The 24328-nt window shown below is 41.9% G+C and overlaps 1 protein-coding gene across 2 annotated transcripts; it reads left to right on the top strand.

Moving 5' to 3' along the window:
* Positions 1–1903: 1903 nt before the first annotated feature.
* On the top strand, positions 1904–24187 carry LOC122994590 (TSC22 domain family protein 2-like). Of its 2 annotated transcripts, XM_044369342.1 has the most exons (4): positions 1904–4458; positions 12372–12446; positions 22365–22416; positions 22833–24187. In XM_044369342.1, the coding sequence occupies exons 1-4, from the start codon at positions 2591–2593 to the stop codon at positions 23208–23210; spliced, it is 2373 nt and encodes a 790-aa protein (XP_044225277.1). In that variant the 5' UTR covers positions 1904–2590; the 3' UTR covers positions 23211–24187. The 2 variants fall into 2 exon arrangements, with proteins under 2 accessions (XP_044225277.1, XP_044225278.1); XM_044369343.1 differs by lacking the exon at positions 12372–12446 and having other exon boundaries at positions 1908–4458.
* The last annotated feature ends 141 nt before the right edge of the window (positions 24188–24328 follow it).

The following is a 24328-nucleotide window of genomic DNA, read 5'->3' on the forward strand; positions in this document are numbered from 1 at the left end:
TGTTGTGTTGAAGAATTGAAATGTCACAACTGTAATAGTAATAGAATGGAAAATGTGCAGAAGTCATGTCACTGATGTTTATGAGAAAATGTATTTCAACTCAACATCAAACAACAAGGGGAAATTTGCAACAATACCACTTATTCATACAGAATACATATCACTACTTGATAATAATAAATTCCATTACTATTTCCACAATTTCTTCCATTACTCCAGGAACACTGAAAACTTCCTGTGAGTCACCTGGTTTGTGCTAATTTGAGAGAAATTTTGTTTTGGAATATAACCAATTTAGGAAAATGTCAACAGACAAAGCCATAAGGTGTTTTTTTTACAACATTTGCTAGATTTGACAATTTAAACTCATCTCAGGGCTCATTTAGTTGCTGTTCTGGAACTTCTGATCGTATCTCTTGATCTTCCTCAGCAGATGGAGTTAGCCCAGTGGTTATGGAAACTGTAGATGTGTGAATCATCCAAGGATGAACTTTTAAAACAACATGAACAAGAGGTCCTTAAAAATGCTCCGGAAAATGGAAATTTAAGCACAATAGAACTAACTACATTCATTCAAGCATTGCACAATTCTGATGCACTTATACTTTACTTCAGTATTTTTATTTTATGCTAGGCTTCCCTACTTGAACTCCACTTCATTTCAGAGGGATCTGTTGTACTTTTTATTCCACTACATTTGTCTTAACTATTTACTTTTCAGATGAGTATTTTACACTCAATCTGTATCATCATCTTATGAAATATAATGTATTGTTATAGATTAAACTACCCAAAAATATGTAAAATTGTTAAAACCAGTGCCAGCCTGACCAACGGCAACAGTTAAGTACTGCTTGCATATTAATTTATCAGTAATAACAATCCAGTGTTACAATATATATTAATGTGACGCTGACAGGATTAATTCTGCCTGTATAATAAATACCTTTACCTTTAATACCTCAAGTACATTTTGCCAATGTACTTCTACTTAAAGTTCCCCTCCAGGTGTGTTAAAAAACTCTGCTCAGAACAATATTGTGTGTCTGATTTGGTTTTTCCACAAAAAAAGTATGTTAAAATCCTACTCCTTCTCCCACATTAAAAAGGGTTAGGGTTAGGGTTACTCTATGAGTATGTAAATATATTTCATTTCAGCTTAAATACTTCACACAAGATGTCTCCTACTTCACAGTAAAGTCAATTCTCAGTTTTAATGTTTACATATTGTGCCAGAAAAGTGGATTTTCAGTGAGCACAGAAACTTTCCACTTTCAGCAGATGAATGTGAAAACAAATGTCAAACTCTGCACATACATAATTCCGCAAAGTGAAGCTAAACATTAACCTGTAGGAACAAGAAAAAAAAACATATTTTTGAGTGAAGGGGGAAGCTCAGACATGTTGTGTCCAGCAGTTAAACTTTTGAAATGAAATATATTTGCATATTCATAGATTCTGGAATGTTTATTGAGGGAGAGGGAGTAGATATAATTTTAAGGATTTTAATAAGATAATTGAACTTTTTTCCATGGTAAACCATATCAGGTACAAATTATTATTCAAAGTAGAGTATTTTATATACATCTTAATACATGTCTGGAGGAGATCTTTAAACAATCGAAGTACTTTTCAAAAAGGCACCTAATTTACAAATAACTTTTGGCTCATCTGATTGTAATAACAAAATTAATTTAAATATAGATATGCGGTTTAAATGATACTTTGGCAAGTGCCTTTCTTTACAATTAATTATGCTTACATTCTTACGTTCAATCAAAATATAATACTCGCCTCCCAGACGGTTGTCTTTACAAAGATTGTAAAGGTCTATCTTTTCCGAGGTTCCTGAAGGCAGCATGAAGGGGAATTCTGAAACGCGTTGTACGTAAACATCCTTGCGCACCGTACCTACCCACGATGCAGCGCGGCTGCATACAACATAGCCATCTTGTCAAGAGTGTCTGAGTGAGGGAGGTAACTGTGGGCGCTGTTGGGATTCTCACTTGTTTTAAACAGCGAAATTTATGATCGTTTTTTTCCCTCCTCCAGCGTTAGCTTGAACGTAAGTGTCGCCACCGAGTGACTGTAAGCTGGTGAAGTGAGCGGCTACGACGGTCTGCTTCGGAGAAGATGTCTCACAGACTTGTCCCGACGTAGGGGGAGTGTGCAGCTAGCTCGGTGAGTGGAGGGCTGTGGGCCCTCCTCAGCCTAAAGTAGCGGCTGCAGCTGGGCAACACACTCTGCGACAGCGGCCGTTTGACAACTGCACAGCCGGGAGACTAGCAGGCCGGTCCGGACTGACGGAAAACTCTGCGTCAGTCATCGTACAGGCTGTTGGGGTCAGTGTCTGAAGCCGCATTGCTTCGTGTCGTTACGTTATGAGCTCATGAAACGCAACAGGAGACCGACAGAAGAAGAGGGATGGCGCAGATTCATCTCGACTACAGTTAGCCAGGCGAAGTAAAACAGATGCAAGTGTGCTGTTTTGATATGATTTAACGTTTTGGAAACTGCAGCCAGCTCTTCCCCCCTTTTTTTGACGGAGGATAAACATAGCCATACGAGACTTGGAATCAAGGCTGTCAATATGTCGAAAATGCCGGCCAAGAAGAAGAGCTGCTTTCAGATCACCAGTGTGACACAGGCCCAGGTGGCGGCTGTAGGTGCTGCCGACGACACGGAGAGCCTGGACGACCCAGACGAGTCACGGACTGAAGATATGTCGTCGGAAATATACGACATGTCACGGGCTGAGTACGAGCCAGCGTGTGACAGAAGTTCATCTGAAGAAGCCCTGAATAATGTTGGTGAGCCAGAGGCGACCGGCGTTATGGCCCCATCACACATACCTCAAGCCGGGCAGTTACCTGCGCTGTCAAGCAACACCGTGGGGGAGTTTCGAAAGGTGGGTTCAACTCACGGTGGTCAACAGCCGCCGGGGATTGGCGTCACAACCGGTTTAAACCCTATCACTCAGCCTGGGGCAATGCAGCAACAGCCTGCTCCAGCAGCCAGTGTGTCAGTAAACACATCCCAACCAGCCACAGTGACCAGTTCAGCTCCTCCTCCTGCCACCTCCACGGCAAGCTTCACTTCACGCTTCAGGGTCATTAAACTCGATCATGGTACTGGAGAACCCTTTCGGAGAGGCAGGTGGACGTGCACAGAGTTTTATGAGAAAGACTCTGAGGGTTCTGTAGTTAGTAGGACTGTAGATAGCATTAGACATGCCAGTGCAACACTGGACCCTGCTGCGGACAGAGACAGTGGGCTCGGGCATACAGGAGGCTCTGTGGTTGCCCTGGCAACACACTCAGGTCAGGGCTTGGGCTCCATGGCGGATGCTTCACTCTCCTCACCCCGCATGCATTCAGTGGAGACACTACCGCAGCAGCAGCAGCAGCAGCAGCAACAGATCCATCATCAAAACTACAGCACCCGGCAACAGGGTGTTAGTGGGTCTGTTACACAGAGTGCGTTCTCCAGCAGCAAGCCCACAGCTGTCCCACAGCAGCAGGCTCAGCCAACCGTGGGAAGTCTCCAGCCCTCTGCACCCCAGAGTGTGCTGCCTGTCGGACAAAACGGCCTGCCTCAGTCTGTTCTCCACTTACAGAAGTCCCCCATCATGCCCCCTTCAGCCCAGCCCATCGCTTACCCTCCCCAGCAGCAGCAGCAGCCACAGCAGCTTCCTATGGGGCACCACCTGACCAGCCAGTCGCCTGGATTGATACAGAACCAAACGGAGTACTATCAGCAGCAGCAGCAGCAGCCAGCTTCCATGCAGCCAGGGCTTCCCACTGGCCAGCCACTGTCAGTATCCAGTCTGGCTGCGGGGCTACAGAATGTAGGACAAGGACCCTCTTCGGTCATGCCTCCAGGCTCTGGAGGGGCTTCGGTGCCAAGTCAGGTCGGAGATGTTGCTGGAGCCGGAGGAGGATCTGTACCTACTCCAAGCCTCTTGCAGCAGCAGACTGGAGGAATGGGAGGTGTCATGGGCTCCATACTGGTTGGAGGATCCACTTTGCAGCAGCAGACTGTCGGTCAGTACGCCGCCGCTGGACAGCCTCAACCACAGGGCCTCCACCCTGCATCCTCCGGTGTACAAAATGTGCCTGCCATCGCAGCGAGCTCCAGTGTGCCCACCACCGTGCCCGCTGCTGTGCCCAGTGCCTCCAGTGCAGCCATGCCAAATGTGACGACTTCCAGTTTGCCAGCTCAGATACTCCATGGCAAGACTCCGGGGGCTTTGGGGGCACAGGGCCTCCCAGCAACTGGATTTGGACTGGTGGAGGGTGGCAGCGGAAGGAAGTCAGAGGGTCTCTTCAACACACATTCTCCTGTTGTCCCTGGGAAGGAAGCGGTGAAGCCCTTCATGCCTGAGGGCCTGCAGCTCGCCACTCCGACTGTCAACAGCCTGTTTGGAATCCACATACCTGTGGACGGGGATGAGGACAGGTAACAGCCTCCACACATAAATGTTACTGTTCCCTGAACATTTTTATTCACAGATCACTTGGTATCAGGATATTCTAGTCTCTGATGAGCTTTACAGCATCATCGCCATGTCTGTCCTGGTCACACACTCTTTGAACGGTCACATACAGGCAGTGTGAGGCCTAACTGTGTCTGTTTCAGTGTACAGCAGGGGAGAAGCCTGACATAGCAGGTGTGTGTGTTGTGGTCAGAGAAAGGTGAATCTTGGTATGTGAACCAAAGTGTTTTAGATAGTCGCCCACTGAATTTCTACATTTCCTCCGCTCTGTTTATTTTGTCTGCCCCCATGTAACACACGCCACACAACAACAAAATGTCTCCTTTTGAAGATGCACCACACATCCCCTGTAATGGACTAGCAAATATCTATAATCTGTTCTACCTAACAAGGCACATGCACCCAGTTACTTTACACACCTTGCACAACCTGGAACAATTTCTTGTCCATTTGGTAAGCTTGGTTGCTTGTCCCTATTTCCCTCTTGTAGTTGTCTCTGCAAGTTATTAAAGCAAAACAGTAGAGAAGTGTTTTAACTGTATATTTTAATCACACTGTATATGTAAAACTCAACTAGGGGCAAGAGTTGAAAATTAGCAATAGCTATAAACTCTCTGTGCAGCACATCAGTGTCCGTCATTATGTTTGTCAGATGAGCAGGGGTTTTCCCTTAGTTTCAGGGAGGTTTGGTGGGAGGGTGTAGAAGGAAGAGAGAAGTGGCACACAGGAAGGAAATATAATGTTTGTTTTTTCTCATTAGTGCTTAAAAAAGTAAGTGGAGTGTAGCACACTTCAGGAAAACACCCATGGCTTCCACTGCACAGGCAACAACTTGTTAAACATACACATGACTCCTGTAATACTGACGTTGCTTGTGTGGAGGGCTGTGTGTTTTGTTGTCGTGAGTTTAGCTTTTGTTTCAGGTCTCAAACAGTAAGTCTTCTTCCTCCCACTTAAGCTATCACCCTCCAGGACAGCGTCTGAGGTGATGGCCTTGGCTGCACACATCAAAGATGTGTTGCTAGCTGCTACTGTGTGTAGAGTTAGCTCAGCTTTCTGTTAGTCTCAGGCTACTCCTGGCTACTCGGTAAACATACTGCATGTCTGACCTTTTAATAAGTTAGTTCCTGCTCTGGAAAAGACTTTCTAATACAAACATAGTTGAGAATGTTTGATTTTGTGTTGCCACATTTATGATATCAATGGTTTCCACTCTAAGCCCCTTGAGGCTCCACTCAGGAAAATGTTTACAGAGGATTTAAAATAACTGTTGAATAGCTTCATACTGTAGATTATGTTATCTAATGATGATTTTTTTTTTTTGCACAGACTGTGTGTGAATGTACAGAGGAATATAACCCACAGCAGACATGATGGTTAAGAATTTAAATGGGAGGACTGTTGAGACGTGACTCATAAGAAATATTGTTGTAATTCTCCTTTGAGTTCTGAGGTGTCACAGCATTCACTTCCTTTCCAAAAGTAAGCTTTCTCTCAATTCCTGAGTTTTAGCGCTTTGTTTCACTTGTAGTAGATGGCAGGCATGAGCGGAAATGGTACAGTGCCTGAAGTCTCTCAGTGGTTTCCATTGAATGTAGACCAGATAGGGTATTCAGACTGCAGAACACTGGCACTGTTTTCTTCACGTGCGGGTGGACAACCTCTTGAACAACATTTTGAAGTGTTTCAGTGTCTCAGGTGCACTTCAGGGAAGCTTACACTTATTCGTCTCTGATCACAACTTTATAATTTTCCTTTTTATACAAATTAGGAGCATCGAACCACCAAACATCAAATGCTAAGTTACTTTACACACGCACGGCGAGTGTCAGAAGTAAGTTTGACACTTCAGACTAATGGGAGACTTATTTTATCTCCTGAAAACTTCCAGTGTTGTTCTCTAAGCAGTGTTTACAAAAATCTCCTATTCAAGTACTTGTTGAAGACAATTTAAACACTTTTTGAATGTTCATGCTCCTCACATGAGCTCTTAGTTAATTTGTAAATACATCTTCCCAACTTAGTTTATGTATTCTTATTCCAATTTTGTGACAATATTTTGTGTGACAATACCTCTGACTGAAGGAAGTGTGTTTTTGGAGTACCTTTGTATTGCTTGTGAGAAGACACAGCTCCCAGGCTGATAAGAGCAGGGGTCTCTTACCTCAGCAAAGCCCTATCAGACAGTGAGCAGTAGTCTTTCCACTGTGCCCCTATTCTGCCGATAAGAGGCCTGTCAGTGGGGTGTGTCAACCAACTGTGCTTGTTGTCACGTTGTGGCCCTTTTCTTTTGCAATGTGAGCTGCAGCTACATAACTGTATATTCATTTTAGGGCCTTTTGAAATAGTTAAACACACACACCCTGTAAGAGATATGGGTATTATGAACACGTCACTCAGGGCCATAGCTGACTGCAGTAATTGGTTATAGTTTGTTTTACCCCTTGCGCAGCATCAGTGCAGTCGGTGCTTTGTACCTACTACCCCGCAGACTGACTGACGGACGAGGCATGACAGTTGTTAATGTACAGATGAAGTGCTGAATGACATTCCCTTGCAGCAGCATCTGTGGTATGCTCAAAAGACACGGAGGAAGCTGCAGAGTGAAACTTGTCGTGCCTCACTTCAGCAGGCATCTTAGCTATGCTTGATACACCATCCTCTCCCCCCCCCCTCCCCCTCCTTCCCCCCACACTTTTATGTCTCTTGTTTAATTTCTACATTTCCTCTGCACTGTTTATTTTGTCTGCCCCCATATAACAAACACCACACAACAACAAAATATCTCCCTCTGGAGACGAACCACTCTTCCCATTTAATGGACTACTTCAGTAGCTAATATCTGTAATCTGTACTACCTAGCTGGGCACATGCACCCAGTTAAGGGAGTTATTTAGACTTTACACAGCTTGCACAACCTGGAACAATTTTCTTGCCCATTTGGTAAGCCCGATTGTTTGTCCCTATCTTCCTTCACCCTGTAGTTGTCTCTGCAAGTAATTAAAGCGAAACAGCGGAGATATAGACTACAGACTGATGATGTTGTCCTCATACTTAGAATATGATTCGCTCAGCCTAATGTCTCCCAGATGGCTTCAACAAATGAGGGCGTAAAATAACATTGTTGGATTGTCATAATGTCTTTGTTGTACTCACAGCAGAGTTGCTTCTATTTTGCGGGATCATTTGCATAAATGTGTTGCATCTGTAGCCTGTGTTTAATCGAACTCATGCTGAGGAGGTATGTTTTATTGTCCTCACATAATGGCAGCTTATGTTAAATCAGACTCTTTAGGAGGTAGGGGAGGGGAGGGGGAGGCAGGTCTTCGGTGTAGCGAAGCAGTTGCTGCCACTGTGAATTGAGAGACTGTGTCTGTGTGGGTGGAAAAGGGGTGTGTCTTCAGAAGGGGATGGGTTGGCTCAGTAGTGTGTGCAGAAGTATCCATGTTGGGGGTGGGGGCCTCTCGCTGAGGAAAGTTGCATTGTGTGGCATTTAACTTCACCGTAGACATTCAACAAGCTTATTCGTATAATGTTGTGGTGGAAGTGGGTGGGTGTGTGTGTGTGTGTGTGTGTGTTAGAGAGTGACACAAAGAGACAACATGTACCACAGGGTCTTTCCCTCTCCACTGTGACCTCTGCTTTACTGCTGTATCCTGTTTTCAGTCAAGAGTCCCTCGCACTGCTCTCCACCTTCTATTCATTTCATATTCCTCAGCTCACTCCCCACTTCCGTGCTGGGGCTCTCTGGTCATATCATATGACATTTGGTGGGCACATTTTATCCAGAGTGCCTCACAGAGCTGAAGGTACACACATTCTTTGTTGCACATCGGTGGCCTCAGTAAAAAATCAGAGTACTAACCCCGGCTGCAAGCTTTAATGTTTTAAAACTTTACTTTTTGAGCAATGCAGTGCCACAACCGTTACCTGTACATAGCTAAAACTAACTCAACAGCCCTGCAATAAATCGTATCCTCATGAAGAATATAATGTTCAGTTTTTGTTGAAACTGTTAAACTGAAAGGTGTTTCTAGTACTTCTCTGTAATAATTTAAATACAATTGAATAGCACTAAAACTACAACCTCCAAAAAGTTGAATCAACACCTCGCTACAGCAATTTCAGCAAAAAACTGAGCATTATAACCTTCATGAAGGTAGGATTTATTGCAAGGCTGTGGTGTATGACTGCAGTAGTTTTTAGATACAGCACCTAATAAACTGGCAAATGAGTATATTTAGCAACAGTGTAATAAATAATCTTCTGCTTCTCTAACACTGTTTCTGTTCACACTAGTTGAAGTTGTTCATCCTGTGTGACCCCAGCCTCCTGTCTGCCTTAAAGCTATTTTCAAAAGAAAGACGTATTGTCCTAGTTGGACTGATGCTTGGAGTCTGTAGGTCTGTAGGCTTTGCGTCAGTCATCACCTCCACCCCAGGTACGAAGGCCTTCCATTGTTCCGACAAGAAGGAGAACACAACCAACTCACTCAAAGTTTTAATGGCTTGAGCCACGCTTTAAGCTGGGGATGTGCTGTGCTGTAGATAAGCTCAGCTGAGAATTTGCTTGTTATCTTGTTTTTGGAAAGTGACACTTCAGTGACTCAAAGGATTATGTTGAAGACTCACTTTTCAGCTATTTTGTACTTCTGGATTTGTGCTAGCTGGCAGATTTGAGATTAAGAAGTGTTGGGTTTGAGACAAATACTTGTTTTAATGATAAATTATTATGTTTTTCATTAATTAATTAAGTGTTTTATAAATCGGAAAAGAATACAAATGTCATGTAATCATCTAAGTAAAAATGATAGGTTTTTGTCCATAGTTTTGAACAAATGGTTTCAGACCAAAGTATAACAGGGGCAAGAAGTTTGTTTAGCACATTTCATCTCCAGAATGGCAAAGATTAGGCAATAACAGATGAGAAAGTGACCAGGTTAAGACATTATTTTTGCACGTAATCAGACCATGCAATAAACATGGATGAGGTTGAGGTCATTGTGTTTCCTTTATAACTTGTAGCTGATAGAAGTCTGAGAGTTGCAAAGGAGCAATGCAGTGCTGAAAAGGATCAGGGTCAAATGCAAAAAAAATCCAAGTAGCAAGGATATGCTAACTTTTTTTCTTCTTCCTGTCCCTTTTAAGGCATTGCTGCTATGAAACTATTGGAAAATAAAGTCTAACTTTGTTTTCTAATAAGTTTGAACACTTTTTCTCAATTTTTCAGTTTGGGAAGTCAGCTGCCCAACTATTGTTCATACATCAGTGGGATCAGCTTGTGTGTGACCAATCGGTGTCGTTCAGTACTGCAAAATTCCACCTCCATAGTTCTGGGAAGTACATTGGAAGAAGGGACTTTTGGGGGAACTATAGCGAGGGAGTTTTCAGTTCCTGATTTCTTCAGAAAGTTCCCAGGTTCCCTTGCACTGGCTTATGCTAGTGGGATCTTAGCATCCAAGCTCCCAATCTCCTCTGGTGGTCATGTTGTAATCGCACAGTGGTACCGGGTCCTCCCTGTACTCCATCTCCCTCATTTCCAACCCAGAACCTGTTGAAAGAAACTCCCACTGGGCAGCTGAAATCTAAATAGTTTTGACCTACTTCTGCTCTGTGGCTGTGCGCTGAGAACCTTGAGCACCAACAGTGAGAGCTTTCAACAGTCTATGTTAACCTCTCCCTCTTCCTCCTGCCTCCCAATTACTCTACTTGCCCATCCACTGCCACTCCCACTTTGCCAGTTATCCCTCAGCGTACTTCTCTGTGCTTCAACACACTAAAGCCTCACCAAGTCACTCACTTTGTTAAATAGAGTAGAATGGGAAGGTTGGAAATTCTTCATATCAACACTCTTCAGTGGAACTGGAAACATATAAGAAAACATAAGCAGCCCAAGTCGACCAATCACAGAAGCTTGCACAGCCCCAACCTGTAGTTAAGTTTCAAAGTGTCAGCCTTGGTGGAGCCCATGACGCCTCCGCAACATGTTGATGCAGAAGTATATTTTGACACCTTTTGTCTTGCTGTGTACTTTCCTCTCGCTCTTTGCTCTCTCCCATTTTCTCTTCTTGCACTTTTACTTGCACTTCCCTCCTCAGAAGAACCTCCCCCCAACCCCTCCTCCTCCTCCTCATCCTCCTCTCTGCGCTCATCATTTAAGGCTACTGCAGGTTTTCACGTGCTTGATGAGTTAGCAAGGTTATTAAGAGGTTCAGCACCCATGAAACTGAACCTTTTGACGCGGCCACTGGTTTGCAGCGCAGGCACACTGAAGGAAAAACCATGTGTCATGCTCCAGAGAGATGTATGACATCAGCTAGCAAGAATGCACCAGAAGGTTATTTTCGTCCACTGCCAGGTCATACATTTGCTTTGGGGCAGTATCGGGGCATAGCCTGAGTATTGTGCAACCATGGTTTTTGTGTCAGTTTAGCTTTGAGAGAGAGTTTTAGAAAGAGAAAGGAGATTTTGCTCTTGGGTTGTACATGTCTGATAGGTTACTTCCTTGTCTTTCTGTCGTCCACGCGCTCCATAACCAGGGTTTATGAGGGAGATGGCACATTGACTGGTTTAAGATTTACAAAGAGGCCTTTCATAAATGGATATTGACATGTTACATTTTAGAGTTACAAAGAGAACCATTGAGAGGCGAGTGTTTGCTACTTAAAAACAGGGAATGATGACTCTTCCAGTTCTTACCTCATTCATGAGGAGGCTGCTGGACTCCCAGTCTTATGACCTCGACTGTTTCAGCTGACTGCTGGCCAGTACAGAGCTCTGAGTTTTATCCGTGAAAGAGAGAGGTTTTCTGTGGAGGTGTGTGCTTACACACGTGTGCGTTTTTTTTTGTTTTTTTTTTTTTGCCATTGCCCGCAAAGTAAAATTAAGCAGAGGCATAGGAGGAGGTTTGTGAGAGTGTTTAGTCATGAGGTAATGTGACAAAGAGAGTTTGTGCCAAAGATTTCTAGGAAAGGAGCCTTGGCTGCGCTATAATATTCACACACATGCTGTAAATCAACTCCTTATTCCCCTGTGCTGCGTGCGTGTGTGCACGTCCATGTGTATGTGGAACTCTGGGTGTGTTGGCATGCTGCTTTATGTGCGCGCATATGCTCATGTCAGTGTGCGTTTACATTTAGTGTGAAGTTGAGAGAGAAGCAGTTAGTTTTGAAAGGGACAAGCTGGGAGTAGATGAAGTGTGTGTGTGTGTGTGTGTGTGTGTGTATGTGTATGTGTGTGTATATAAGTGAATGTAGGGGTCAGAGTAGGGATTTCCTTTCCCCTTCCCGACATACATCCCTTGACATAGAACATAGTGTACTCATAGTTAATCACCAGACATATAGGAGGTAAAGTTAATTTGTCAGTATTTGAACCAAAAAAAGTGAACAAATTTCAGCTTCAACTCTGTGAATGAACCAGTCATTTCTCGACACAAATAAAAAGGATTCTAACTTATTTAAATACACCAGAGGTTTTTCTTTTCTTGTATATTTGCTCTTGAGGAAAACAACCTAAGCATGAGAGATAGGCAGCATACTGTCGGTGAACAGCCTGAGGGAGGCCCTTCAAGTTTATGAAGCTGTTTCCACCTCTCAACATACTATGTTTAGGTCAAGACTCTCTTTCCCCCCCTGCCCCTTCACTTTGAACTGTTCAAATGTCCCACATGTTTTATCAAAGGCTAAGAGCCTTTTCTCCAGCCAAGTTAACCTCACAATACGAGCACAGAAGGAGTTTTCTGACAGGCAGTGAAGTTACCCAAGGGAACATTTCTAGGAATCACATTTGAGATGGCAAACTGTAGTCTGGTTTCACTGTTTATAGCTCTTCATATCTCTGTCTCTTCTCTCTTCTCCCGAATCTGGTTGACACAGGAACCCCTCCAAGGCTTTCTACCAGGCCTTCCAGTCTGGCAGCAGATTAAGGGACTCAAAGGCCCACAGTGATAGGTACAGTACTATACTGGATTGGACTGGACAGGCCTGCAAGAGTGTAACAATGTGTGTGCAGTGTTCAGTAGTAGTGAGCTTTGCTTCCTCCACGTGCATGGATTGAGTTTGGAAAACGGAGCCTGGCAGCAAGCACAGGATTGGCCAATAGACTTCTCAACAACATCTCTGTCTTTCTCTTAATCTCACTCTGGTTCTGTCTTTGACACTCTCTCTTTCTGTATGTGTCACTTAAAAATCCTGTTATGTTTACTGCCTGGGGGTTATTTTTCATAGGTTTGGCCACTGCCTACCATTAGTCGCCTCCCTAATTGCTGAGATCTTGTAATACAGAGAGAATTAAGCGAAATACAGCAAGCAACACGAGTGGTCAGACCATATTTTGTAATAGGTTGACACTTTAAGCACAGATGAGAGGATCTAAATTGAATCAGGAAGTAGTTCTGCAGTCTAATTATGTACAACAGACACTTGGTATGAAAGTTCACATTCACCACGTTTATTTTCACTTCCCAGTAAGTAATCTGGTAAGACTGACGACCTGCCTGATCATCTGACGGTTCATGTTGCCTGCAGTATTAGACCCAGTTTTAGTCTCCATGTCCAAAAAATCTCAGCAGTTTATCCGTTACGTAAAAGCTTTTTAATGAATAATTTATACGAATGGCTGAAACTATGAAGATAATTGTTGGAAAATCTGTTTTTTTGGCATCTTCAACTTGTTGCTTTCAGCTTTCAAGCAGTCCACGAGGCTGAAGAGTGTGTGCATGCTATCTATAACCTCTAGACACGGATCTTAAATGACAACCTGAGCAAGGCCCGGTTTCTAGTGCATCACTCTCACTCTCTCCACTGAGTCACTGCTTCTGTCAAATGACTTTTATTCACAGCTGCATTTTAAATTTATCATTAAATTACTACATTTATAAGTGGCACTGGAAGTGTCTGGACCCACAGACACTCGGTGACACACAAACTGTTAATTCTGTCACATTATCAGCCTTCAAAAGGGCAAAACACTTTTTATAATGCCTTTTTACCAATATGAAAAGGGAAGCATGTGAAACTCTATCTGAGCGACAGGAAATGAAACTGCTTTTAGAGAAATATACAGCTGACATACCATCACCAGTCACTGAGGAACCGTGCACGCACACACACACTCACACACACACACACACACATATAAGTTCAGTCCATTTTCTGCCTTGGTGTAGAGATATAAACAGGTAAATCAACATTGTGATGGCATTATCTAAGCTGAGATGCTGTGTGTAGTGTTATTACTTATATTTTTTGTTTAACTTTTATTCATTCTTAATGTTTTGCTACCTTCATTTGCCCATTTTAATGTGATTTCCACTCTCAAAGGAGGGCAGCAAAATGGCAGGATGACACAAATAGTGCTGCTATGAACTGTGTGCTTCACTTCTTTTTTTTTTTTTTTTTTTTTTTTTTTTTCAGCCGTGCTGTTGTGGATACACTGTTCTGCCAACTAGGGCTGCTTTTGTTTCCATGGAAGCAAAGATAACCAGAGCTTTGTTTTAGTGTCTGTGTTTGGTTGATCTTGACGATGGCCTTTGGTATTGACTCCTCAATCAGTTTATTTTATTCAGGTCCTTTTGGGATTATGTCAGAGAGCTAAATGTAGTCATAAAAGAGATTGTGAAAGTGAAATTTTACTCAAATATTTATGACATTTTGGCAGAGCAACACACTTTTTTTTTCTCCACATTTTTTCCATAATATGGTTCTTTATAAATCCCTATATGGAAATCTCTGCACCATGAGAGTCAGACCACATGGTCAGCTATTTAACACCTGTAGTCAAATGTATATAAAATGTATGTATGTAACGTATAGAAAACATACATTTATTATACTAATGTATATTTGTTTACGACTGTAACGTTACTGTAATTGATATTTTAAAGGTGCAGTGTGTAGAATTTAGTGGCATCTAGTGGAACAGATATATTCATAAATATTCATAAGTATGTTTTAATTAGTCTATAATCACCCGAAAATAAGAATTGTTGTGTTTTCGTTACCTTAGAATGAGCCCTTTATATCTACATAGGGAGTGGCTCTTCTTCCACGGAGCCCGCTATGTTGCACTTTCATGTTGCTACAGTAGCCCACAACAGAAAAACCAAACACTGGCTCTAGAGAGGGCCTTTCGCATTTTTTGTGAAGGGGAAGGGGAAGGGAGGGGAGGGGTTATCAGTTGGTTGTAATCTGCAACCTCACTGCTAGATGCCACTAAATTCTACACACTGGTCCTTTAAGCCTGACCGACTGCCCCTCAGTAGAACTAGAACAGATGCACTGCACTGTCAAAATAGAAGTCCTTCATTTGGGCATCCTTGTGGCTCATTTAGCACTGTTCCTGGCAGACAACTTATTTCTTTTTCGTTTTTCCTTCCTCATCAATCTTGGCAATCAATCTATCTCAAAAAGAAAATTATACAGGCACTAGCTTTAGGCAATACAGACATACGTGCTGATATGTAGGGGTCAGCATACTGAAGAGACAGAGAGACAGTACTACACTTACTGGAGTTGTTTGAATTGTTACTGTTACTATTCTGATGAATCTTATTCTGTGCAAGTAAACAAGCAACAACAACCAAACTTTGCAGACAGATTCAAAGAAGTTTATTGCTGTTTTTTTCTTTAATATGCAAAATTAGTCAGCTCCAAAATGTTATGTCCAAATGCTACCAAACCTGATGTACATATTGACTGTATTCTTTTGACTGTAAAAAATATGGACGTAGCCATCGTGACATCACCCATTGGTTTCTGAAGAGCGGTTTTGAAGCTCAAAGTGGGCGGCTCTGGCTGTCGCCATCTTGGCAGAGCTTGACTCTGCCTAATTCCCAGCTAATCCAAAGTGGTCAAAGAGGCGGAGCTGAAGCAGGCCGAATGAAGCCTGGTTGCTGAAACAAGCCACCTAGCGGTTAGCGACCTCAAAGAGGCCACATCCTTAATTATGCATATGCTTAATAAAATTTAAACGGGTGAGTTATAAAAACATCGACCCCGGTACAGTTGTCATGAAAGGGGAAATTAGCTATAGAGACCAAAACCCTTTTTTGTACCAGGCTGTAAACATGTTAATTTCTGCTGTAAAGTTTGGCATTTTAACATGGTGGTCTATGGGGATTGACTCGCTTTTGGAGCCTCAAGTGGCCATTCGAGGAACTGCAGTTTTTCGCACTTCTGCATTGGTGTCATTTTTCAGCCCCGGAGGTTGCTGCTTGATTTAGATCCTATATTTATATCTTTTCCATTATATGTGGTTCGCTAATTGCTTCACTGTAGCTTATGTCTTCCTTGCCTGGGTGCAAACAATGTAAACTACATATAAATCCCTCATAAACCAACCTTTTGTAATAAATATTTCCTTCTCACTCTGCAGTTAGACCTGAGTCATCCTGCCATTCTCAGATAACCTTGATGTTTGCTCGATTGTTGCTTTAGCACTTCCACATTTGTTCTCTGCCTTTTAATTTCAGTGCAGTTTTACATTCACTGCTGTGTAATGTAATGTAGCATTAATAGTGGAAGTTGTTGGGACTGGGGTAAAATGAAAGTAAATATATGCACATTTGATATGAGTGTGAGAAAGACATATAAGCACAGATTAACAAAGACTTGCATTTCTGCTTTAAAATAAAGAGGTATTCATGGTTTACAAGTGTTTAGGTAAGATTGACTTGTGCACCTGTTGTCCTTGGGCCTACCTCTATTTTTAAGCTCTGAACTTGTTTTATCATGTCTCAGGCTTAGTTAAACAGACGTAGCTTTGTTTTTACTGTGTTGCTGAAGGAGGCCTACTGCTCTTACATATGCCAGCAGTTCTGCCAGAGGCAAGGAATGACAACTATTTGATGTTCAGATGAGTTGTTCACCCTCATTGCTCCGCTTGCCCACAGTCCATGTGAGTGTAAACTTTCCTGTCTCTAATGGACTTTTTTTATTGACATTCCTATTTTACAGCGAACACTGTACAGGGAAGCACCAAACTCTACCCGAAGTCTTGTTAATGTAGAAGGTGAAGTTTACAGAGGCAATGCTTGCGTAATCAGTGGCAGGATAAGTTCAAGCCCTCATTAGCCTTCTGTTTTATCTCAGCCCGGCCCCTCAGCCCTCTGGGGCTTGACCTTACTTACATCAGTAGTTATATACTGTTTACTTTTTTACGCTGGTAAAACAGGATGTATTCAACATGTTTTGTTTTAAAGTCAGGCGCTCAAACAAGTCCGTGGCTTTGACATGAGCTCTAGAGGCTTAAACAAGATCATGTGTGTCAGGAGTGGCGCTTTGAGCAAGCACAGTCGCTCTGTTGAGCTCCAAAATAGTGTTAATATTGTTAATGAAAACTTTGACTCAAAATGTTGTGAACAACCTTTTTTTTCCATGACTTGAGTCGAGACGATGACGAGATGGCACTGACATCATTAAACACTGACTGACTATATCAACATGCAATATTGTTGATGAAAAAAGACAAGACTAAAATAAAAACTTTTCCAAAATATCTTTTTGTTTTCGTTGACAAAAAAAGAGGAGACAAAATATTATAGACTGTTTTTTTTTTTTTCTGAATTACAATCCAAATATCCGTGTGTATGAAAGAGAGAGAGAGAGAGAGAGTGTGTCGGTTATATGCGGGGGAATGCCGATGTGAAACTTTAATGCCAGTAGATTGTAATCGGTGTGTGTACAGTATTCTTTTCAGTTTTATTAGGCTAACTAGTTTTATTTCCGTGTTCAGAACAGAAAGGTCAGTTTGTACTTTGTGCAGCCAAAAAATTAGTTTCAAAACATTTTATTGTATGTACAGCTCTCATTGTTTTATAATAGTTTAATAATAATAGTAGTTATTGGTTCCCAGTTGATGAATTGTGTTGGTTCAAAATAAATAAGCAAATCAGAATATTTTCCATGTCTGGATGTATTCCTTAAATTACCATCAGACCAGACACTTTCTGTAAAGCTGCGTTCTTAATCATTCAACCTTTGTTTTTCATCAGATAATAAGATACAATCTTATGTCAAATAATAAACTAAATTGACTGAGATGTTTAATATAATCTGATGGCTAAAAGACTAAAATATCAACAGTTTTCATTGATTAACACAACTAAAATAGTTATGGTTTTCATTGACTAAGATAAGACTAAAAGACTTTCAGTGAACTAAAACTCAAAACAAAAACCAGGATGACGTTGACTAAATATGATAAAAACTAAGAAGGACATTTGACACAAGACTAAAATTATTAAATTAAAAAATAGCTGACAAAAGTACAACTACTCCAAAACACTACTCACTCATACTGTAGTTTCCAAAATCTTCCCCCCTGTGCCAGTTGTTCTTGGAAGTTCTACTTGGAGTACCAGATGGTGTCCTAATATGGTTTGACTTGATTGTGATCCCTGCTCACTTCACTGTACCAAGTACGTTTGCAGCTGAAGTAAAGAGAAGCCGTCCAAACCATCATGACTTGACATGACCAAATCAGCCCCTACTCATCTTACCCACTTTGACTCCAGGAAGCAGGACTACAGTTTATCTTCCAAGTCTTGGCTCCCGGCACTGTGAAAATCTATCTCAAGGCACTTTGAAAAAGTATTATTGCGTTATTGATGTTTTCCAGGCTCCATAGTTACAAACCCATCACTAGCCTGTCACATGTCCCACTTGACAGTACATATGCGTGTTATTCTCCACTTGGATCTCAGTAGTCTCACTACATCTCCATACTGAAGCCAGCTGGAGGAAAACCTCAAGAGAAACAGCTTCATACTCTCTGATTTCATGGCACTAATGACATTCACAGTCATTCAGACATAAGGAACCAAGACCAAGTATCACTTTCAAGTTTAGATGACAATACAGCTGAAACAGTTACAAATGAACTAATTGGTATTTTATTTTCAAGCAAATATGACTAAAATTTACTGGTTCAAGCTTCATTTCTTTGTTTTCTATTTTAGTAAACTGAATATTATGTTTTTAGTCAGACAGAACAAGCAATTTGAAAACAGTAAATTGCATTCTTGGAAACTGTAATGAGCATATTTGACTGTTCTCTAAAATTATAGACCGAACAATTAATTAGATAATCAAGAAAGCAATAATTAGTTTAACCTATAATAAATTATGTTTTAATGTTTTTCCAGCTATCTGTAGTGAAATTATGTGAACTACTGTAAACCCCTGATATCTAAATGTGGATCATTAGCATGTCAGTCCCCAACTGCTTATTCAAATATGAAGTTTACATACAGAATGTGGTGTTGTACTTCCTGATATACTCCACTTTGCATTCTTGCACAAAAAAGACCATGACAACCATTCAAATGACTTTAATAACCAGTAATTATGCATTCTCTTCATATTTCGTAGCCCAATTTCATCCAAATTCCCAAAAAATAAAGTATCTACATGTGTGGGTCTAAATCATGCAGTAATGAATTGTTGTCCTGCATTTTACATTAATACAAAGTGGATCTTAATTTTCCTTTTGTTTGCTATGAACTTACAAACTTAAAATTCCCATCTCTTATTCCTTGTTCTTTTTTTGTCAAAAAATGACTTGATGTCATTTAGGTTCCAGGAAAAAAAATAGTTGTATTGCGTCCATTTTTACACGTCACTGTGTGCGTGAAATATAGTGCACAGCGTGTTTTACTTCTATAAAGTGGAATTCTGTTAATGGAGGCTTTTGTCTTCCGTACAGTCTGATGCTGCTGGTGAAGCAACAAGGGTGTAGCCCAGAGAGTCCATCCAGGGTCTGTGTTTTATAGAGTGAGAGATTCCTCTGGGCACACGCCTCTTGAAAACTCCTGTTAGGGAGGAAAACTATACGAGGGGCCTGTGTGTGACGCCTCATCTAAATTAAACACACATTTGCAGCAGGGTGAAGCTGAGGTTGATGCAACGTTTGGTTATGTAACCACTTGTGGGGGGGCACATAATGTGGTCTGAGGGAGAGAAAGACATACTAATGAGTGAATAGTGGCTGCTCAAGTGTGCATTCTTGTTTGAAATGTATCTCTTGAAGCGATGGTGTGTTTGTGTGTGTGTCAGTGTGACAGCATGTATATCATATTCAACACATGTCAGCTTTGGTCATTGTCTGATGTACTTGCATGTAGCTCATGTAAGACACTGTCATATCTGTCAGATCAAAGGCGGTAGTATAGGACAAGTGATGTGAGTGACGGCGTTACGTAGCAGCAGAGGTATGGGGAACATTCCTTCCCTGGTGCAGCCCGCTGATAACAATCTACTGAGTGCTTCCGCTGGCCTCACACACATAAATTGGATGGTGTGGAGGAACAGAACATCTTGTCCTCCAGGGGAGTCTATAGTCAACGCTGCGTCTACTCGCAGGCATCTTCCTACCACATGGTGGCACTGATCATCGGGTCTATGAAACTAGGTGATCACCCTACATTTACGTTTTTGTTGGGGTTTTTTTATTTTTATTGCGGCTCGAATGATACTGGATTGTTGATACCAGTATGTTCAAGGGTAAAAAAATTCATTGTGTATGTACACAGTATCAGTATGTAGTGATTGTTTCAGGTATGTGCTGAGCAGATCATTTCATAGATGAAAACCACCCTCTGGTGGACAAACTGTGTAATGGCAATATCATTTCTAACATACCTATAACAATACTGTATAGTATTTTCGGTATTTTTAATCTGCAACTATTTGTTACTAATTGATAACTAACGACTAACATTACACTATTTATCGGAGATCAATTCTTCTTCACTGCTCTAAAACAGTTGTTGCCAGTGGCTGCACAGTGCATCTTGCTTTGTAAGCTGCTGTGTTTTACTGGTATCGGTATTGGAACAATTCTACTAATCAACTGATAGATCTGCTGATACGAATACATCTGTGATAAGTTAATATCTGCTAATAATTTTTATCCACGTTAGCAACAAGACATTTCCACTTTGATCCAGACTGAAATATCTAACCAACTATTGGATGGATTGTCATGAAATCACGTACAGACATTCATGGTCCCCAGTGGTTGACTCCTAATCACTTTGGTGATCTCCTGCCTTTTCCCTTGCGCCGCCATGAGGGAGACGTTTTTGGTTGTGAGTTCAATATCTCCACATCCATTTATCGATGGTTGGCAGAAAATTTGTTAAAGGTGTTCATAGTCTCCTCAGGATGAATTGTGATAACTTTGGTGATGCCCTGACTTCCTCTGGCTCCATCATTTGGTCAAAATCAGCTTGTCCAATACTTTGGTTTACGACCAAATACCTGCAAAACTAATGATATTCCCATCCACCTCAGCTGTATTTTGTGTTTAGTGCTAATTAGCACGTTAGAATGCTTCCTCGTTAAACTAAGATGATGAACATGGTAAACATTATTCCTGCTGAACATCAGCATGTTAGCATGCTGACACAAGGCACAGTGGTGCTTAGCCTCGCAGAACTGCTAGTGTGGCTGTAGACTCATGTTTATTTTGTAAGTGGTGCTTTCCATGATCTTTTTTTAGATAAATCTTTGGAAGAAGGCTGGCTGTATGCCAGTTTTAATATCAAACTGGTTCGATCAATCACCACTTGTAATAATAAGTAGTCGTGACAAACTAAACTAAAAGACGACCTCTGTGACACATGTCTGAAAATAGTTTGGCCCCACAGTGAAAAAATTAAATAATAATTAAATACTGGTTCATTGACAGATTGTAAAATTCTTCTTTAACTTTGTAATAATATTATAAATCATTTAACAAAGATTTAATAGAACATTACACTACAAATCCTTTTTTCAGTTAATTTATTAATAGAATTTAAAATTGTTGATTTCATCCAAGTACCCATCTGTTTGCACCTTTCTGAATGGATTCATGGCAGACACAGTATGTAGTAACACTCCCCCCTGCAGACACATACAGTAATGTCACTATGAAGCGGGCGGAGCCAGAGATCATTTCAGAGATATCTCCCCGCCTCCTGTCAGCTCCTCTTTCTTCTCCAGCCGACGGTTCATGTTTCTTTCTTCTAAATGTGGTCACAGTTACGCCACTAACTGCCTCCTGTCCTTACGGTGGCCTTCTCTCCGTCGCTGCCGATGAAGCGGTCTGTGCTCACAGACAAATCATGCCGTGTACGTTTTCCTATAAACCACCGTGCTGCCCCGAAGAGGCGACCCGGCATGCGACCTGTGACCCGCCGTTCTCCCATCGGACACGCCGCAGGTAACAGCAGGCTGCTGGGTCCATGCTGCACTCCACATGCACAGTACCTGTTGCTGTGTCTGCAAAAAATTAATTCAGATGGAGTCAAAGGAGTCTGATCAAAGAATCATGCGACTAATCAAAGCTTTTTATATTGATTCATGGTGGAAGATGTTGCAGGTATTTTTCTCAGTGTTTTACATGCTGTTGGGATTGCTGGCTGTTTGCCATTTGACACATTACCACATCTACACTGAATATAACAAAACACATTATATGCATCAACTTGGATCTGTCGTGTTGCCTGCAGCCAAGCTTCTCTCCTTTTAAACTCAGTGGTCTGACCTAGATTGGAGTTATAATGTAATGACAGGTCATTTTATATCATCTGTCCTAGATTCCAGTGGTGAGCTGAGGACAGGTGGCTCGACCGACAATATTTCACATATTTTTTTTTAATTTAATTCATCATTTGTTTCAAAGGGAGATTCTTGTTCCTCTGCATGTTTTCCAATGTTCACTGCTTTTATTATCTTTTAATGAAAAAGGCAAGAAAGCAGAACTATGTCGAGAGCAGAGAAATGGTTTTCCCTATGAGGTTTTGAATCCTTAAACAAACCCCGGAAACTATGAGATTAATTCTAACATGACCTTATCTGTCTCTTCTTTTTTTTTTTTTACAGTGCCTCTGGAACCAATGTTGTTGCCATTGATAATAAAATTGAACAGGCAATGGTGAGTACTCCGTTCACCAGTGATTATACACCTGCTGAGTAAAATGCTGCCTCACATTTCAGCTTAAAATGTATCAAGGTATTCAGTTAAATAGGAAGACAGGCACATTTTTCATAATTTTAAGTCATTTGGGTCATTTTCCTACTTAATATTCTTGGAAGGAGTTGAAGAACTATAAGCTTTTTATATTCTGTTTGTCTTTGCCTTAAAGCATAAACATACTGTTCCACTGAATGCACAGCTAGAACGAATACATGAAAAACTGTAGCCTTAAGCCCAGAGCTTCTCTCTGACATCTTTGTCGGGTGCGTGTTGTAACAGTATATATAACGTTATATGACTGCTCTGCCTCCTGTCAGATACTATATGTTGTTGACACAGTGGCACATTTCATGTCCTGCTCTCCTCTCCTCCAGGACCTGGTGAAAAGCCATCTGATGTATGCGGTGCGTGAAGAGGTGGAGGTCTTAAAGGAGCAGATCAAGGAGCTGTTTGAGAGGAACTCTGTGCTGGAGAGGGAGAACGCTGTGTTGAAATCTCTGGCCAACAGCGAGCAGCTGTCTCAGCTGCCTGCCCAGTCGGCCACCAGCTCCGGCACCACGCCCCCCCTGCAAGGACTCAGCCAGCCTCAGGCGCTGTCCCAGCAGCAGGCCCAGCAGCAGGCCCAGCCTCCACTTCAAGCTCAGCCGCAGTCGCAGTCGCACCCCCAGCTCCAACCCCACCCCAAACCCCAGCAGCTCCAGACTCAGCTCGATCCCAGCCAACAGCTGCAACCCAACGTCACCTCCGCTTGAAGTGCATCTGCCCTGCTTCGCATAGGGCAGAAAAAAAAAAGAAAAGAAAAAAGAAGAGCATCTTCTCTACAACTTATTACAATTAGTGTATGTGAAATTAAAAAGAAGAAAAAAAAACAAACTTTGTCTTCTTAGCCACCAGCTTGACCACAAAGTACAGTGCTTGTGAGTGTGCGTGCGTGCGTGCGTGTGTATGTGTGTCCATGTCAGGGTGAGTTCGCAAACAGGCGTGACTGTGAATCGGTGTCGGAATGTAAGTGCGTATGCATCTGTACTGTGGGCCTTTCCAGTGTTAATGCAATCATCGAGAGAGAGACAGAGAGACTTGGATAGAGAGAGAAAGTGTGTGTAGAGACAGAGTGTCAGGGAAGGTTCTGGGTGTTTATTTGGATCTTGGCCAGCTTCCCGGATTGGTTGACCGCTGGGTCCAAGCTTGTGGGACAGGATGCTTCTTCTCAGACGAAGCCTGAGCCAGACCGACCCGCGACCTGACCTGAAACCTGCTTTCAACCCACGGGTGTGGAAAGGGAGGAGTTCGCATCACATAAGGGACAAACAGGAGTGATTGTCAAAAGAGAGCGATATTTTTTTAAATGAGATAATTGAGTGGGGTAAAGGGGCATTTTTAGCCTTGCTGTTTCATGTTATAACGTAAGAAGTGGGAGAGAGAGAGAGAGAGAGAGAGAGTCTGTTTTTTCGGAGCGCTACCGCTGCCGTTACTTTCACATGAAGTCCAACCCTTGCATCAGTCTTTTTTTGAGTTCTACTGTTAAGTGTTTTATTTATTACGGGGCTGCTATTTTCATAAATGAACAATTTCACAAAACCTGCTTAACAGTAGCCCGTTGACTTATTTCCTCTTTTCCTTTACAGTGTTTCAAACGATAGGCCACACTTCCCAGGGGCAATGCTTTATATGGAATTGCTAAAAAAAAAAAAAAAAATGTGGGCAAAAAGAAATTCTGACAAATGTTTAACACTAACTCAAATTTTACGCTGCAGTTGCCAATTCATAGCTCAAGTCAAGATCCAGTATGAATGTACATTTTTTTTGTATAGTATAAAGTATTAAGAGCCTTGATGGGTGACTCTTCACCTGTTGATATCAAATCTTAACG

The sequence above is a fragment of the Thunnus albacares genome, chromosome 12 (genome assembly GCF_914725855.1).
Source record: "Thunnus albacares chromosome 12, fThuAlb1.1, whole genome shotgun sequence".
In the NCBI taxonomy this organism is placed as follows: Eukaryota; Metazoa; Chordata; class Actinopteri; order Scombriformes; family Scombridae; genus Thunnus; species Thunnus albacares.